General features: G+C 43.0%; 1 protein-coding gene across 1 annotated transcript; it reads right to left on the bottom strand.

The window, feature by feature from the left end:
• Window positions 1–1,349: 1,349 nt before the first annotated feature.
• MCOLN2 (mucolipin TRP cation channel 2) lies at window positions 1,350–18,022 on the bottom strand. Its single transcript, XM_058030181.1, has 14 exons — window positions 17,973–18,022; window positions 14,207–14,366; window positions 12,355–12,528; window positions 12,084–12,228; window positions 11,464–11,551; window positions 11,237–11,333; window positions 10,922–11,021; window positions 9,378–9,493; window positions 8,134–8,283; window positions 6,702–6,803; window positions 6,461–6,583; window positions 3,850–4,056; window positions 2,612–2,727; window positions 1,350–1,386 (listed from the first exon to the last, which is right to left on the bottom strand). Exons 1-14 carry the CDS (start codon window positions 18,020–18,022, stop codon window positions 1,350–1,352), a joined length of 1,665 nt encoding a protein of 554 aa, XP_057886164.1.
• Between the last annotated feature and the right edge of the window lie 1,480 nt (window positions 18,023–19,502).

Raw genomic sequence — 19,502 nt, 5'->3', positions numbered from 1 at the left:
TTATCAGGGCAGCATTTTGAATTGCCTTTGCCATTTGAAACACTGACAAGGCAGAAGCTGCAGAGAGCACCATTAGTAGTTAAGAACACACAGCAAGACTGAGTCCAAACCAACACACTGACATCACCTACTGAAGAGTGGCTTTTTTAGAGAGCAAATAGCGCAGAGACACAAGTGGAGCATCTCATATAATAGTACACCCAGCCCAGGAACTGCCAGCATCCCTGGAAGTTTCCAGAAGTACCTGGTTAACATTTATGCACTACTATCCTGGCAGTCCTTTTAAAGTTCCCCAAAGTCGTCTGTTCTCATTGAATAAAGCTTATAAGGAGGAAAAAGGAAAGTACAGTCTTTATAGCTGCCCATCCCAAAGACAGCTAGAAAGTCACCTGAACAAACCAACTGCAAGGCTCAGTTGCCACATATTTTCTTCCAATTAACATGTGCTTGAAATAGAAGCAAAATTCAAAGGCACTGTTTTTGTCTGAATTTGTCCTCTGGATTATGACAATACAACAGTATAATGTTACCAAAAAAAAAAAAAAAAAAAAAGAAAAAAAATATTTCCAGCAGTCTTCAGATAATGCTTACCACGAAAGTTTTCTACGCTGTAAAAGTATTTAATTATAGCTAAAGCAGTAAGTTGAATCTGGACACAGTATAAATCAATACTGTGGGTATAATAGAAAAGACAGCCAAGAAAGATAAAAGGATAACAAGCTGCTTTTTAGTAAAGCTGTTAAAGAAAAGACTGTGACCTATAAGTGGTTTGTGGTAAAATTATATACATGAGGGAAAACAACAGTTATTTTCCACTTTTGTGCAGCTTTTTTGTTTTACATAAATTTAATCCCAAAAAATGAAATGTGCCAAGTAGGAATGACAGGCTGAATGCATCAAGTTAAGTGATAAACTCCTCCCTTCATGACTTCTTTTTATTTAATACTTTTAAACACAGGATTATTTTTTAAAAATTATTTTTGCATAATTCTTTTTCTTATTAACAGCAGTTGATTCAAGGCCATTTTCCTTCCTCCCCAATGTCATTAGCCAGCAGAGCTTCCACAGACAATGCTCAAGGATGAGTCTTCTCTAACATGACAGAACTTGAGGCAAGAACACAGAATTCTTCACAGCTCTCCTCCAGACACAACTTCTGGGTCTCCTGTTGGTCAGCCAGCTGCTGTCACATCAATAGATTTCTCCCCCCAAAACCTGAATTAGCTAAGACAAGTCTGTTCATGAGGCAGATCCAGATGGCAGGTTCCACTGCAATTTGGAGAATTATCCTTCTCCACACCACTATGTTTTCTTTGCATGTATCAGTAGTGAATTTCAATGTGCAGCCATCAATTAATGAGTATCAAGTTGTCATCACTCTGTTGTCTGCAAAGAAAAAATTCACAATTCCCCAATCAGCAAGAAATGCAACAGGAAGCACCTACCCATATGAGCTCAGTTTTGATCCTTCTGTTCTCTGCTCTCCCATTTCCACATACAACTCTGACTCCTGCACTGGACAGTGATGCAAAACCTCCCACAGTAGCAAAAGCTTTAGGTTATCACTCCATCACCAGGCTTGTGCCCTCAGTACTGTACAGCATATTATGGTCTATGTTTATTATGCTCAAGCACACAAATCTCTTACTCTGCACAGTGACTTGCAGGTGAAACCTGAAGCTGAAATTCTTGTTAATTAGTTGGTTTTCATTGCGTGCCCCCAGCAGGACACCTGCCCATCATCATCATCTCACGTGTTCCTTTTGTGGCTATGGGTCCCCTTCTGCAAGGGTACACCAAAAGCATAAAATTGCATTTCACAAAAGCATCAGTATATCATTAGACAACAATCCTACTGCTAAAAGAGGATTTCTTACACCAATTGTGATTAAGTGTTCACATTTTAGTCTGCTCATTCTCTCATAGCCTGGCTTCCTTGCACAGTGCCCACAGCCATCCTGTGCACATGAATGGATTATCCTGGACTGCCTAGGGACAGTGACAAGGTCTCTAACAAGTTTCAGAGCTATGTTATGCTGCCTCAGAAACACAATTCAAAGCAGACCAGCAAGCACCAGATGAGACATTTGTCTCTCACCACCACCTTAAAAAGGACCCCTGCCACAATGCCTACAAGAAGACATTTACCAGTGAGTTTCCAATATTCTGGCAAATGGTATTCCAACAGTGTGCCTCTGACACTGCATAGTTTTGGGATCAAGCACCTGTGGCTGAATCACCCTCTCACTTTCTGCAATTTCTCCAAGCTTAGTAGCAAAGCTTTTTAGAAACAGACAGCTTGAAGCAAAGGCTTGGTTTGCTCCAGAACCCTTGGTAGCTTATGCGCTTCTCCACAGTCCTCTCATCAGTTCCTGCATAGCATTTTTCATAAGAGTACAACAGTTAAAACATGCTTAAGCTCAGAACTGCTTCCTTTGCATCAGCAGCTGACTAAAGATCTAACATGAAGTAAAGTGCAGGAGGAACAGCAGCACCCAAATATTTCCAGGCTGAATTCTGGATACTCCAGCATTCGTGAAGCAGCATTTTGCAGTGAGAAGCTAACTGTAGTGCTGCTCAGCAAAACACACATTAAAAACACCCTACTGACCTCCTGCAGCAGCAGATGAGTGGAAAAGAAGTTCTGTCTTTTCTGTAGCCAGCACTGTTATGGTCTTTTAGAAATTCATGTAAATCTGTTGCTGGAAAACCACTTTGTTGGTATTTCTGAAAGAAAAAGCATTTCAATTACAACACATGAGAAGTTACTGGTCATGAAATGTTCTAAAATTTCCTCTAGAGTGTGACAGTTAAACCAGATTATTTGGTTCAATAATTCAATATGTCTGCAGGAAGGAAAGAATCCATTCCCATCCTAGAAACACTACATAGCTTGCTTTGCTCCACCAACAGTGTAAATTCACATTGTTCACCGATTCTTATGTTTTGTTTGCTGCCATAAGGCCAAGCAAGTGATCTCAGGCCATGATGGTATTGATTCTCCCTTGTTCACAGTGAGCTGCTGTTCTCACTGCAAGTGCCCTGGGCTCCTTTTCCCTAAAACCTTTAATTCTGGATTTGAAGGGTTCCAGTGTGACTATTCAATATTGCCATGCTGAAGAAATGCTATGAAAAAACAAGTTCAGCATACTGAAACAGCTCCCAATTGATCTGTGTAAAATGCTCAGAGGGAAGAGTCAGTAAAACACCATTTTGCAGATCAGATCATCCAGTAAACTAAGAAGCACAGTCAATTGAGCTATATTTTGAGGTGCTTCAAAAGTAAATCTCTTGCCTGGCCTGGAAGTTGCAGTTCATGTCAGACCAGCATTATTTTGCTGGCCTGCGTGTGACACCAAGACAAGCAAGAGATGAGGGCTGGAGGGTGGGATCCACATTCCCTCCCCACTGGCCACTGAGGCCACCAGCAGCACAGAGGGCAGAGAGCACCTGAGGTCAGAACAGAAGGTAATTACTGAGAACTGAGGTTCACTTTCAGGCAGTCCATACTGGAAATGGATGGCACAATTCTAACTGGAACGAGAAGCAGTGCGCCTCTCAGAAGACATTTCCTTTTAACCACACATTTCTAAGCAGCACATTAAGGAGGCCTGGACACCTAAATTGCTTTAGAGTTATCTGCCTGAACCTTTCTAAACTCCTGCCAAAGGCACATCTCTGAGATGTCAGCACACCCAGCCACCCTTCCAATTTTGCCACAGACTAAAGGAAAATATTTTTAATAATCTCATCACACATCAGAAGCAATGGTAGATGGTATGGTGTTGAGTGATTAACAAAAATGAATGCAAAACTGAATAGAAGTGTAACAGAAAACAAATGCTTTACCTTTATGGTGTCATAGGAGTCAGTAATGAGTGCAATGAAAAGGCTGAGGATCATGTATATAAACAGACTGATGAAGGAGTACAGATACAATCGGCTGAACATCCACACCAGGGAACTCTTCTCTTGGATTTGAGCAAATGTTGCAAACATATCATCACCATTGACCAAAGAAAACAGACATTCAGCCACTGTGTTCAGATCCTCAAACTAGAAAATGAGTACAAATTATTAGCAGAATGTGAAGATCAATCAAGACTCAAAGACTGAGTTTTACTCAAAGCAGACAAAAAAGCCAACTCAGGCAATTAAATGCTACCACACTTTCCATTCAGGCCAAAATATACATCAGTAATAGAAACATGTAGAATTATCATCTTGACTAAGCACGATGTGTTGAGATCAAACATAAGAAAATTTATTATCAAGAAATAAAACTTGCGATGTTCAACAGGCAGAACAGTCAATAACTGACCACCACAGCAATTTAGACAATTTTGGACCTGCAGAAAAGTATGATTCCATTTCCCAAAGCACAGCTGAAGTGATTTCAGAGAACCTATACAGTAAATTAGTGGTAGTATGCTGAGAACACACCCACATTCTCTGCTTCCCAGCTTTGCAGCATTACTGGAGTATGGGTAATAAATCAATACTGTGTTCAGGGGCCAGAGTCAGCACAGCCTTCAGAACTCAAATGGCCCAAGCTGAATTAACAATCTGTCACTCAGGAAGACCTCTATGAGCTGTAAGTACAAGCTACAGCTTTATTATGAAGCTACTGGAGCATACTCTGTACAAAAACCATGGTTTAATTTCAAGGACAGTCTCAAACTCCCATTCCCAAACTGGAATGTGTCCTGAAGCTACCAGGTAAGCCCACTTCCCCTTCTGCTCTGCCCTTCCAAATAACTGGATTTCTTAACTCTAATTTAATGGACAATATGAATAATTAGCCACATTAAAACATTGTGCATTATCAATGAACTAACACAACTGTGGCCCTACAATGAAAACAAGATGTCAAGAGGTATATGCTTGTAAGGAGAATATATTGGTGCACGGGAACAGCAGGTCTGGTTCACACCTATGGCTTATTTTATCATTATTTTTTGAGTTGAATTTTAAAGCCATTGTGTAACTCAGCAGTACATTATCCAGGAAGAAAGGAGGCATGGCACAGGTAATTTTTGAGCAGCTCAAGTTTTGATGCACTGGCACAGGGACATTGCTAAGGGCTGCTCACCTGGAATCCCCTGGCCTGACATAGCACAAAATGCAGGACACCCACTCCCTCTCTCTGACTCTAGCAGAGGGTGTATTTCTATATTTTTGAGCATAAGGAGCTCTCCAGTGTTTCTGCACATCGGGGGAGACTCTTCCCCTCTCTTCCAGGAGGGCTCAGTGCTGGAGAGCCCTGGGAAGGCAGCCCTGGGCTGGGCTGCCTTGCACAGTGCCACATTGCCTTCCTGTGGGACACTGGGGAACCGGCAGGAACGGGAATCCTCCGCAGCTCCAGCTGCTTCCCTTGACATTGATCCATGACATTTAGGGAGGAGGTAACATTTTCATAGATAAGCATGTTGTTGATTGTTCCTCCTTTGGCTCAGACAAGGTACTTGTTGCAGGGAGGTTACAACAGTAAATATGCTGTGCCTTATAATGTTATAAACAATTGAGCCTCCAATGTGGCAGAAGATCCCTCTGCATCCAGCATCCCACAGAGAAATGGATTGTCATTTCTGGGGGGAACATGCAGGCTGAACACCTGCATTGCCCAAAGGGGGAATTACAGTAAGCCAGAGCAATGCAAGCTCTGGGGGCAGGGCAAGCTGGAAAAGCACTGTACATGTCCCCATCACACACACACTGTGTGCACCCAGAGATCCAGAACGAGGAGTCAGACATTTGTTAGTCATTAACAGACATTTAGAGTTTGCCACAACAGGAATCTGCCTCTGTTCAAACTGTCGCACAGAGCCTCTGCCAAGAGGAAAAGCAAACAAGCTTTGGGGTTGTTTTGGTTTGTGCTCTAGAATATACAGAGCCTTACTCCTGCACCCAGGTTGCAGACAAGACATACCAGGCACACACTTTGATACGAACCTTAAGGAAACAAACAAACAAACCAACAGCACGCCCCCACACAGGAAGCAAAGCAAACAAGACAAGCATTCATCCATCCCTCTATGAGTCACAATTTAGGAGCTGAAGTTACATGGCACTGGAAAGATTTGGAAAAACAAGGCCAGAGCCAAGGAGACTAAAAAAAAAGTAAGTTCCAGTGAACTATTTAGTGCCTCTGTAACCCAGCTGAAGTGGGATTGCCAGAAGAGGGCAGAAGAGACAGACCAATGGTCATAGCCTGGGCAAACCATCCCCTCACCAAAACAGCCTGGTGCTGGAGAGCACACAGTAAAAGCAAGAATAGTTATTTTGTTAAAAGGAGCAGGTAGAAGGAAGTATAGATGGAATGACTTCCATGTTCACATTACAGCTATTAAACAGACATTTCCATTTAAGACACATTTCTGTTGGTTTGGCTAGGAGCTATACACACATACACAGATATTCCCATCATTGCACCACAGAAGGAGGGATACTGCTGATGTACCTTTTCATGATAAGGCCCCAGGACAATCCAACCACAGAAAGTATAGCCAAGATAGATCATCCCAGCACAACAACAGAACCGCAGCACTTTGGGCAGCGAGGCCTGCATAGTCAAAATGAGCACCTACAAAGTCAGAGGGAAGAAAAGATGGGGGTAAGAAAAGCAAAAAAAAATTAGAGAGAGATCTGGAAAAAAGCATATATACATGCTTTAATTGTTAGACATTTGATTCTCTCCTTACATTGTAGGTTTGAAAATATCCCAGGTATCGGATGACTCCAACCCAGACAAACAGAGTTGATGTCCCAAGTAAAATGCTGCAGACATCATAACTTGTGAGGTTCTGAGGGATCCAAAGAGAGCAGGTGGTCAAGTTACAAAGCAGTAGATATGTCAGCTTGACAGCTATTCAAGTTCCAGCAGTTCAAACAAACAAAGGAGGACAGTCTAATACTGAAAGCCTGTTGCTACATCACAAAAATCAGATCAATGTGAGCTGCAGTTATTTACTGAGATCATTCAAACACAACAGTGCTGCAAATGAAAGTACACCTATGCTGATATTCTTGAAATTTTACATGAAGTGCAAAGTCTGGAAGAAGAAAAGCCCTTAGTTTGGTTACAACACTGTTTCAAAATCAGACTGGATAACTCAAAACTTTTGTTTAAAAAGAAGGTTGCTATTTGCTGTTGGGCAAAGAAGCTCTCATTCACTATTTAGAACACAGGAGCCATCATTTACATGAAAAGTGACCCTTGGGACTACAGCTCTTTCCATGCTTCCATGCATTTACATCTCTGAACAGGTTCTCTGCCAGCAGATCAGAACCTCAGCATTGTTTCTACTACAACCAAATCTACTTGCACTTTACTTTAGAAGGTTGGAACTGGTTGCAGTGGGCACAAGAGAGCCATCTAGCTCAAGTTTTCCTACCCTCAATCCCCACCTCAACCTACAGCCAGTGATTCCCAAGTGCTTCCTCTGAAGGCCACTCTGGGATCTGCCCTTTGAGCCTCAGTACACATGAAGCAGGAGCAGCACAGCACCTACTCTGCTTTTCCCAGAACACAAAGTTTTGTGAACACATGAATTGTTGACACACATCTATTGGAGATTAAAAAAAATAAATAAAAAATAAAAAACCACAAAACCAACCCCAAAATCCTCCTGCCAGCTGGACAAAGCACATTGATTTCAGCAAGCCCAGGCAGGGAGGTCAAGGATGAGCAGGCCACACACTGTCTGTGCCAATGCTGGCCAGGAAAGCAAGCTGGGACAGCTGTGTGCCCAGCCCCACAAGCCATCAAGAGCCCTGTGTCATTCAAGGGGAGGACTCGTGGCTCCCCAGTCCTGTATGTGCTACTTCTACAGAATGAACAACTCAAATTTTTGAGTCTTTCTGTTGGGAACTGCCTACCACAGGTCCCATACCAGGGATTGGGTGTCTTAGTACTGGAAATAAGATGTTTAAATGGCCTACATGGTGTTACTGAAAGACTCTGGGGAAGAGAGACTAAAGGTAGTTATTAGATAAACTAGGGAATTGACTGAAATAAGCAAACAGATGACTATTGACTGTTATAGCTCACTTCCACCTGTCCCCAAATTAAAGCACATTACACATGGTTGCAGCAAGATTAGCAATTTTTTAGCTGAAGTATGAGATTCTTACCTTGGCTTTTATCTCCATTTTTAGGATTGACCCAATGATTGTCATGACATCACTGATAATGACCAGGACGTACCAGCCGTTCAGGAACTCCAGGCGGTCAGCATAGCACACGCGGCGCTTGTGCTTCTCCAGGAAGAAATTCACAAATCTCTGTTGACAAGCATTTAGATCATTAGTTACAGGCCACCTTGGATGAAAAACAAGGCAACGTTCAAGTTCCACACAACCCATTTTCCTATAGTATTCACTGGAATAGTAATTTAAAGCTGATTCTCAATGGCAACAGAAATAAATAGGAAAAAAACTTCAGATGGATTTAGGCCAGTGAAAATGAACTTTCCACAGAACACTTGATTTCATAATCCATTCCCACCAACCTAACCATGGCCTGTTATCCCCTTTACCATAGGTTCTATCCACCTCTAACAGAGCAAGGCACCCAACTAAAGAAGTGAAAAAGAACTCAGAAGCAACTACAGGGCAAGAGCTCTCATTTTACATTAGAGCAAACAATATCACCTCTGCCCAGCACAGCCCATCTGCTTTCACTTGCTCTTTTTGCTCAGGAATAAATGTGAAGTGCCTATTCCTGAGAGCAGTTTGACAATGCCTCTGTTGAATCATGTCCTCCTGACTCTTGGTCTTGTTTCCAAGCTACAAAAAGGATATATTGAGCTAGATAAACAAGTATTTGTGTTTTCATAGCCTACCTACCATGGACTCTTCTAACTCTCATGAGCCACATGCTTACAAAAAAAAACAGCCAGAGTTAGATTATGTGCTGTGCTTTACATTTTCTCCAGTTAGAGCTGGCTTTAAAGGATATTCACTAAGGCATTAATTTATAACTAGACCTCCATGGGAATTCTACTCAAACCAGGGAAGAAAGATTTGTGGTTTGGAGGTGCAGGACATATTGCCTGTTTGCAGCACAAAGACTCAGAATCATTTTGTCTAAAATTCTGTAAGAAAGAGGGGAAAAAAGTATGCTTCTTTTGCCCATGGACAGATACAACAAAATACTTCAAATTACAGTACTACACAAACAGAAATAAAATCCACTCACAGTTAGCAATTGTCCACCAAGATACCTGTACATCCTTCCTAGAGGTAACAGTAAGAGGGACATCTTGCAGGAGATTTTCTCACTTTAACACCCCACGTTTCAGAAGGTTCCCCTCACAAGACCAGCAGCAAAGCAGCAGAGACCAATCCAGCATTAGGGCCACGAGCCCTGTGCTCACCTTCTGCAGCCTCCAGGCAAGAACGATGGATCGTGTGCACAGGATGAGAGAGGCCAAGCAACTCAATATGACAAACCCATCAAAGACCAGAATATACTGAGTGTTCTTCTGGAGAACTGTAAAGAGACAAGGCAATAAGGTTAAATCTTTCCACATCTCTTTTAATGCAAGTTATGTGACATTTTGCAACAATTCAAATACTCTCGTCCCAAAGCAGATGGGTTACAAGCTATATTCTTCCTGCAAGTATATCTTGAACACAGCTCAGCAGAGAATTACATCAAGACAGTCATGGAGACTGGACCTCAAGAATGAGAAATATGTTCAAGTTCTTCAAAATAAACCCAAAAATGGGTACATTAATACAGGTATCCTCCTTTTTACCTGTCCATCTGTGCTTCCACAGTGTTACAACTACATGAGGCAAAAGAAATGCAGATTTGGTCTGTATCAACACCATTAAATTTTTAAAAAAATTCCACCTTAGTCTGCAATAAATTTGTTGGACTTTCTGTACTGTTTTCTTTTCATCCACAAATTTAAAACCCATAATGTGAACACAAATTAGGTCCTTTGCTTTCTCACATCAACAGTCCCTATCTTTTCTATAGCATACATTTTTAACTATATGAAAGAGGCAAACACTCATTTTTAATAATTGCAATAGCCCTTCAACTCACCTTTATTACTGAAATATGCATGCTCCCTCAGCTGGTGATTAGACACAAAATAAAGTACTCAGGAACAGGTAGTTGAGGCAAGGCACTTTGAGGTTATTCAGAATATTCTATAAATTACCACTTTAATATGGGTACAACACAGCATTATCAGAGAAAAGCTGCCTTTGCCAAGGCAAAAGGCAGGCCACTTGATGTATTTATTAATCCATCATACTATATAGCACACTGAAAGATATTGTTCCATCACAGTCCTTTACAGAAAGTCACCACACAGGAGAAGCAGTTGCACAGTCTACCACAGCTGCTGTTCCTTTAAGGGCCCTTTAGTGCACATTTCTGAGCTGTCAGACCAAGCCCTAACACTGGAAATACATGGCAGGTGCCAGCCTTTGCTCATACATGTCATTAATCTACCAGCAGGGGCAAAAAAAGCACCAACAGGAAAAGCAAGCTTTCAGAAATAGTATGCTTCAATCAGTTAGAAGAAAACAAAATTGAAAGCTGTAGGAGGCTTCAGTTGGAAATGTATCCAGTGTTAGTGGGTTAAATTGAGTTGTCTCAGAGCAGCACAACAATTACAAACCTATGGAAGAAACATTCACCCTCCTTGCAGGTGGAGCTCACTGGTAACACACACTGGCATGGAGAGGTGATCATGTCATCTCACAACACACTCACAAAAGGGATTATTTCCCAGCTCTTGATTAGCAAGAGGTGATGAATTGCATTAGGCAAGTTGCATTGTTTTACAGGCAGGGGGATGAACAGGCTGGGGAATGTCCTGCTGGACAGACTGCCACAGACAGGGAAAGCAAAGGGACACCCCTAAGTGCTGCTCTGCAAACACACAGGCACCACACTTACCTGAGTTAAATATGTGCCAGTCTTTGCACTCCTGAATTTCAGTGTCACTATCAAAATAGACCTTGATTTTTCCGCTGTGGGCTCTATTGTTGAAAGTTATCTGAAAATACAGAGCTACATCAGAAACAGGAGTAGCTAGATTGCATTCCAGAAAAATAAATCCTGCTAAGTGCCTTGGACACAGCATGTATTAATACTGTTGATCAGAGAGGCTGTAAGAAAGGTGCCACCATAAAGGATGGTGTAGACATAATTTGAGTAGATGACATGTACTGCCTACAGAGCAGTATTCCAAGAGGCCAAACTTTCACTTACAGTGTTCTGAAATGCATAGCAGTCAGGCAATTCACGGGCATGGATTGTCTGAAGAGCAATGCCTTTCAGCTTGAAGGAGATTTCAACCTGTATAAGCCTGCATATTTGAAAAAGTGCACAAAGGTATTTAAATATCACAGAGATATACACAGACTGCACAAATCAGAATCCATCATATTAACATGAAAGGACAAGTTGGAATAATTCAAAAAACCCCATGACTTCACCTGTAAAATTCAAGACTGAAAAAAGAAGAGTTCAGCTTCAGTTCTGCCTTCTTACCAGTTAGTTCCTTTGGCTTTAAAAGGATACATTCTGGAAAGACAAGAGGAAAATATGTTAGCATAAAAACTTCAAAGTGAAAGTGGCATTAAACTGAGATGATCAGTGTGTACAGCAAGTCCTAATGAGGCAAAACCTGAATTTTGAGCAAACCCATTCAGAGGCCCAGCTAGTGGGGTCAGAAGCAGGTTTGTGTACCAGCTCGTGAGCAGCCAGGACTCAGCTCTGAGAGGCAGAAAGGGCACCCAGCCATGGAAGGTACAGACTGCCCAGCATCCAGAATTCCCTATTTGAACCTCCTGCACGGAGGGGAACAGGTGTGTTCAAGAAAAGGAACAACAAAACACCACCTCAGCATCAACTGCAAGGATTTGTAGGTGGTTGAAGAGAGCTCCTTATAATCACAGCAGTCTTTTCTAGACAGGTGCTAAAAGCCAAGAGGGAAATAGGCAAGAAGCATGGTAATGTTCCTGTGATTGCCACACAAAAAGCTATTTGTTTTAAGCTTCAAAACTAGAATTCAAATACTCCACAGCAAGACATTTTAAGTACAACAGTACTGTACCTGTTTCAGTAGAAACATCTATGTTCAGAGTATCATTGGAAGGGAGCATGGTGCCTCTCTTGTACTGCTGTTTACAGATTTTTAGACCTGATTCTTCATGTTCATAACCAAGGGTCCCCAGGGATATGTTCTTTAAGTTCCTGTACTAGTTTAAAAACAAAAACAGAAATAGAAGTTAGAGAAAGTAATCTTTGTTTTGCATTAGAAAGCAAACTGAAACCTCAAAGTTATATGTATCAATACAGGTTTTTAAATTAAAACTCACACCTACCTGATTAATAACATAAAAAATGCTATCATAAGCATCCTGTTGTGTATATATACTGCAGCTGTAGTCATCTTCATCAGTTCCAGAATAGCCTTTCAGGAATAGGTGTTTGAAAGCAACAGTGTTTTCCTCTTTGAATGAGACCACCAGCTGGTTACTCAAACCAAAAAAAACAAGCTAACAAGAGGAAAAAAAAAAAAGAAATAGATTTGAATTTTGAACAGTGGTCAAGCACCAGCATTTTGGAAACAGCTTTAAATTACAATAAACACAAACCAGACAGGTGCCTGTTGCTGTAACTCTGGCAGGAGCAGAGCACCCTTTGACCAATGGCACAGGATTCCCAAAGGCAAGGTTATCACATGCAGGGTAAGTGAAACAGACTCCAACTGCAGCAGCTGAGCAGACAGCTCCATCCCTTGCAGCTTTTACACCTCATGGACCAACAACTCCAGCTGGGATTTGCAAAACCTCTGTGGAGGATGCAAATGGCAGAGAAGCCACCTTAACAGCACACCCTGCTACCCCTGAAAGGCTCTGCTTTGCTATGGACAAACTCCTGCTCCTTTCCTACCCCTGCCATGGCACAGGATTAGAGCAATAAAGAGCCTCACCTGCTGCTTAAGGGGGCTGTAACAAGCAGGGACAGCAAACAGCAGAGTTACCACTGAAGACTTGTGCTCCCCTGCCATATGGATGTTCCCATTTCCACCACCACCACCAAGGAAAACATAAACAGAGCCTAGGAACTGCTTGGTTTTCCACAAAAGCTTCTTCATAGGCACAGTAGCAGGAGGATATCCCCAAGCCTGACATCTGAGCAAAACCAAGGGCTGACAAGAAAAGTCTCAAGCAGCAGTCCAGAAAAATCTTGTGGCCTTTGAAAACCAAGCAGAAGAGCACTCCTTCTGCTCACAAAGGACAGTGGGAGACTGGGGCAGCAGACAGAAATATTACATGTTCAGTGATAGCCCCAGAAATGGAAGTCAGGTTAGTACAGGTGGCAGTACTGAACATTTCCAGAGACAGGTGAAGTTGTATTTTGTGTCATCATTCACATGCAAAGTCTGCTGTCCTGTCTTTGAGGGAAGAGGAACAACCCAGCATGTATATTTAGCTGTTCTTGCAAACCATCAGATGTCAGTCTTGCATTTCAAAGGTTCAGAAAAAGCAATTTCTACCCATGTGTGTGTCCCATTTTGCTTCCCTCCACATGCAGTCACTGTTAGACGACTGTAACATAACCAACTGCACTGTGATACCAGTGCAGTTTACAAACACCCTCTTCTTTGCCTCCATGTAGTATCTCAAACAGTAATGACTTTTCAAGTGCATTATTTGATAACAAAAGCAAGAGGCACATCCAGTTCCTGTAGCCCAGCCATCCCATCATCATCAGAAACCAGAGCATCTTCACATTGAATGTGGACAACTTAATTTCCTGATTAGATATCAGGAAATATCACTTTTTAAATAGTCCAGTGAACTGTAATCCAAGAATGGAACAAAAAGCAGTACTGTGACAATAAGCCTGAAGACAGTGTTGAATTTCACAGCAAGAGTAATTTGCTTTAAAGTAAGGCAGAAATGGCAAAAATTTGACATAACAGTTTAAGGCAAATTACTGCCCTAAAAAAATACTTTAAAGTAATGACTGCCCTAAAAACCTCCAGGAGGCTTTTATAATTTATGTTATTCTTCCCACTAGAAACGCCTTTCATAGTATTTTTCCTTTATGGACTGAAGTGGGAGGTTCAAGCCAGTAACACGTACCCAGGGATGGCCAAGGCCCAGGAGCACAGACCTGCCTCTCTTGCACATCACTGCTACCCTAAGAGTAGAACCAGAGGCTCACCTGTGTTGTAACCATAAGTATCTTCAAAATCTGCAAAGCCAATTTCCATGGTATCTGACCTCTTGCTCGGTATTTTTCACATGGGTTCATGAAGTAAAACTTCAAATCCTCTTTCAAAGCCGTCTCTTTTAGATCTAAATCTGACTGAGTCATCATGTTTCTGCCACAAAAAAAAAAAAAAGAAAAAAATTAATTAGAAACCAACAGAATATTTTGGCAGACAATTTCCTCATTGCAGTATCACCTCAGATCACAATATGACATAAAAGGTCCAAAATGGTTTTTTGGGTTATCTTATGGAAATGCAAAAATATTTTCCTGTGATCACATCATTGAGAAGCATTCAAACACATCTGATCATTAAAACACACCATTTAGACAAACATTTAATAGGCATTAAATAAGATGGTCTGTAATAGAAAGAAATGTAGACTTGCTAGTAAAAAATTGTATTTGATACAAAGAGAGACCACTGTTACCATATTTTTCCGAATAACCCACATTCTAGCAGAAGCAAAAGGTGTCTTAAAGATTATACCAGAGCAGGCTTTACACACACTTCTGTTATGAACATGCAGCTTCAAGGCCTAAATTAACGGGCATTTATTTATTTAAATAGCTGGACATGTAAAAATCAGAGGACCAAGTACAAAGGACTGTTGTTGTCTTTTAAATCACCTTGGGTTTCTCCTTTCCAACTGACTGGGACATTGAAAAAAAACTTTACCCATTTCCTGATAATTTTAACCCTGTTTTCCAGTGCCATAAACTTTCGGAACTTTCCTACTTCACACACAGATCAGAACACAACTTGTAATTTTTTTCTCTCTTTACATGTTAAGAGGATCATATCTGACACCAGCTGATTATCAGTCCCATTTACCGTTCAGAATGTTGTTCCCAATGTTCTGAATTTTATAAAGGATAACATTTTGTGTGAGGCTCAAAACCAAAAGCATTGATTCCAAGTTTTCAGGTACTTGGAATACTTTTTCATTTTTACTTTTTGTGTCCTCACCTGTCTGAAGTGCACAGATATTTAAGCTCAAACTGTAGATCACAAAGCACATTTGATTTGCTAGAATCAGCTGTCCCACAAGAAGAGAAACTTCAGTTAAAGAAGCAGAGTAAAGCTGACACTGTGGGGTTTCCTCAGAAGAGGAAGCGAAAACAACAAAAAAATCTATTTTAATATTAAAAGCTCTAGAGCTATCTTTCCTACACAGCCTTAAATCAATCTTCCATGAAGATGATGAGAGGCAGGACCATTTTGGTTTTTGAAGCAGGAAAAACATGGGAAGCTTCCAAGAAAAAGGAACTGTGGGCAGCGTATCCCTATTTAAATTTATAATAAAAACATACTGGACTGGCTTCAGTAACGTCTAAGATACAAAAACTTTGAAAGATGCAAACACACCGGCCAGAAGAGGATGTGATAGTTACAGCTGTGAGCACTGAGCAAGGACTCGGGTACAAAGATGCTTCAGTCCTGCACTGACCCCCACACCATCACTGCTCTGTGCCAGCCTCTCCCGCAGGCAGCAGCGTCTGTGTGGGCACACGGTGAGCAGGAGCCAACCCAGAGTGAAACTGACAGCCGGGGGTGGGCAGCAAAGAGGAAACAGAACAGGGTTAAGACAAATCTGGCCACATTTTAAAGCATGAAGGTATGGCATAAGAACCACGCCAAGACTTCAGCAAAATCCTTCCCTAATCTTCCAGTAAAAGCATATCAGAAGTGACAAATCTTTAAAAATAAAAAAAGCAAACAAACATAGGTCAAAACCCTCACAAATCAAACAGCAAACTTTATAATAAACTTTTTAAAAAAAATATTCAAATACATAGCGTGAAAAACATAATGCTTACTCCAAAGATGTGTCAAGACTTTACAGATATTCCAAAAGCTTGATGTTGACTAATAACAGCACTTTCACCTTTACACAACTCTCACTTGCGGCTAGGGATTATTTTCATTGATGTCTTTAGCTCCCTTTATTAATTAACTGTAGCAATTATGAGCAGGAAATTTGTCAAAGAAAGCAGCACTTTTTTTTTTTTTTTTTTTTTTTTGCTTAAGAAAAAACAAAGATTCAAGCTTGTATCACTGTTGGACTTTGTCTTTCAATTTAAAAAGAGTCATTCTCTGGTGTAGTATTTAAGAATTCATTTTTAAACAGGTGAAACAGGTAACAGGGCAACAGGTGAAATAGATCAACTGGTTTTGAATTCATTCATTTCTGGGGTAGAGTAAAAATTACATCCAAATAGACCACATTAAATCAGCAGAACTAGAACCTTCAACCAAAGCACTGAAGAAGTTTAAAAGCTCCAAGAGATTACCACACTGATTTACCATATTTAAAACAAACCACCTAATTCTACCACATGGTCATTAGCCTAATAATCTAAACCTAATTGAAACACAGTACCCAGCTCAGCACAGAGCAATGAAGCAATTAAATCCTGACACAGTAGTGTAATTACACCACTCAATGGGTTTCCACCGAGTGTTTTGTGAAGCACCGACACATTCAAATTTTTTTTGTGAATGAAGCCTAACAGTATAATGCACGCTGAGGTGCACATCCAGGTGCCATGAGTCTCATACATTACAACTGGCACTAACTCAGTTCTAGCAGCTGCGTTGCTGTAACCAGCACTTCACTGCTGTACCTGGTAGGACAGTCTGCTGTTCAGCTGTTCTGTAGCGAGGCATTTTAGAGCTCAGCATTCCACTCAACAAAGAGGTTTCAACAGTAAGGACAACAATTTACAGCTACCTACTCCTGAAATACACGTGTAGTAGTTAGCTCTTCACCCAGCAGAAAAAGAACCATTGAATCAGGAGCTAAAATGCGCTTAGTAAGTGATCGCAGTCACTTTCGTTAATGAATAACTCACTAGAGCAGCGACACTAACAGTGCCCATCAGAGCTCCGTATCAGCAACATTCATCTGCTGGAGCTCTGTATCTTGGAGAGCTACTAACGAGAGCCCTGCGGTTCTAAGGGGGCAAGAAGGAGAAAAAAAAAAAAACGGGGAAAAAAAGCCATCACTGAATTGAGCTCTACACGTCAGCCTGGGCACCCCCAGCTTCACCTTCCCGATCTGTACTAAGCTCTCAGCACTCTGCCAGAGGACGGCACCGCTTCGTTCTTCTCAGAAGCGGAGGGGAAAGCGCTCCCGTGGGGGGCTCACAGCGTCACTGCCCTCTCAGAAACGGAGGGGAAAGCGCTCCCGTGCGGGGCTCACACTGTCATTGCCCTCTCAGAAACGGAGGGGAAAGCGCTCCCGTGCGGGGCTCACACCGTCACTGCTCTCTCAGAAACGGAGAGGAAAGCGCTCCCGTGCGGGGCTCACACTGTCACTGCCCCGCTAAACGCGCCCGGCAGCCGCGGGCGGAGCGGCCGCAGCCGGGCCGGTGTGAGCGACGGTGTGAGCCCTGCCCGGAGCTCTGCGCTGCCAGCAGCGTCCCGGCGGCGGGCAGCACCCACCGTCCCACCCACCTACCTTGTGCAGCCCGAGGCACCCGCGCCCGCCGCCCCCCTGTGCCTCCCGAGCGGCTCCTGCCGTCCCCGTGCCCCGGCGCTACCGCGGCCCCGACCGCCGGGATGGGATGGGATGGGATGGGATAGCCCAGCCCGGCCCGGCCCGGTCCGCAGCCGCTGGCGAAGGCGCACCCTGACCCCGCTGCCCGCCGGGCGGGCTGACCCGAGGGCTCGGCACCGCGCCCAGCCCGGCTCAGCCCGGCCCGCTTCCCTCACCCGCTAACGGCGGCCCGCCCGCCGGGGAGGGACTTGAGGGGGATCTCCATGGGCCGCGGGGTTCGGCCGCTGCCCGGCCGGGGCACGACTGCGGCGGAGCAGCCCGGGCCCCGCTCCTGCCCCGCCGGCCGCGCCGCCTTTATGGGCCCGGCGGAGGAGGGAGCCCCGCCGCACACGTGCCCTGAGCCCGCCCGGCCCCACTGCCCCGGCCCGAGCGCGGTGCTCTCGCACACACCGTGTGACTCCTGGGGATGTCCTGGGCAGGGCTGGGAGTTGGGCTGGCTCGTTCTTGTGGGTTCCCTGCAACTCAGCATAATCTCTGTCATAACAGGAGTTGCCTTACTGCCAAGTAGTAGTTGTAGACACGGTAGTAGTTGTAGACTGCAGGTGTAGCAGCTAGCCTCACCTGCAGTCTGTAGCATGCCGGGAAGACTGCAGGTGAGATTAGCTGCTACAGAGTTAGCTGTCTTTGCGGGTCAAGAGGTATTTAGTTCCTCAAAGGATGTGGTTTAATGCAGTTACTCCAAACTAGGGTGTTCCAAACAGAATGTAGGCTCGTAAGAGGCATCATTGCAGCAGCTGAGCTCTCTACCTGCCCACACAGGGGACTTGGGCAGCACAGGATTCTTACACAATGCTCTCAGATCATGCTGTATTTGGTTGTGGTCACACTGTAAGGGAGAAGAAGGAACAAAAGCCCAGACAAACATCCATATGCAGTTTCTCAACATTAGCTGCAAGAGCATTGTGTCAGCTAGTGCATGAAGGTTTTCTTAAGGCTTCTTCTGGCATTAGCTACTGCTTGAGGCAGGAGGATGCTCCTCACAGGTGCAGCCACAAGTTTTGTTTTATACAGCAGTGTCTGTGTGTTGTCCTACCTCTGTTTCCATTCCTGTCTCCCCATGTGCCAGATGAATTATGCCTTTACACATTTTAATACTGGATAGATGCTCATACCTCTGAATTTGATTTCTTACTCTTTTGTGTACACACTGTTTACCTTCTCTTGAGAATGTGCTTCAATCCAACATGGAAACTGGTACTTAGAAACAAGTAAGCCCTCCACCTCTTCCTCTCAGTGTAACTTCATTATGTTAGAAGATCTGGGCTCGCTGAAAACAAGAAGTTCTCCCTAACTGTATATGCAAAACATTGGCATTGAAATGAGCCTTGGTAGGAGAACAGCTGCTGCCCAATACAGCACTCTGTGACTTATTTTCATGAGGAAATACTGACTATTGGACTTTCCAGAGCCCAGTGAGAATCAGAACAAAGAAAATCTCTTGCCCCTCCACAGCTTCTTGGTCAGGAGGGCATATTTAAGCATGAGTTTATCAGATGCTTTATCTGCTTCCTTGTTCTCCCCAGCTGCATTTTACAGCTCTGTCTGTGCCTGCTTGATTGTATCAGCATAAAGATACCCATGTCTCCAGGATGCAGCCTTACATGTGCTACCAGCATTGCTAATGCTGAGATCACTGATACTCAAGTCACAAGGGATTTTTAGAATAAGGTCACTGTCACACATCT

The sequence above is a fragment of the Melospiza georgiana genome, chromosome 9 (genome assembly GCF_028018845.1).
Source record: "Melospiza georgiana isolate bMelGeo1 chromosome 9, bMelGeo1.pri, whole genome shotgun sequence".
Taxonomy (NCBI): domain Eukaryota; kingdom Metazoa; phylum Chordata; class Aves; order Passeriformes; family Passerellidae; genus Melospiza; species Melospiza georgiana.
This window is presented reverse-complemented; position numbering and strand designations above follow the sequence as displayed.

Bases quoted from the DNA above. Each gene is read 5' to 3' on its own strand.
- MCOLN2 (XM_058030181.1), bottom strand. From the start codon at position 18,022: ATGGAGATCCCCCTCAAGTCCCTCCCCGGCGGGCGGGCCGCCGTTAGC. The intron at 4,057-6,460 runs GTACATCAGCAG...CTCATTTTCTAG, and splicing joins TGGGGCCTTATCATGAAAAG to TTTGAGGATCTGAACACAGT. The intron at 2,728-3,849 runs GTAAAGCATTTG...TTTTTCTTTCAG, and splicing joins ACTCCTATGACACCATAAAG to AAATACCAACAAAGTGGTTT.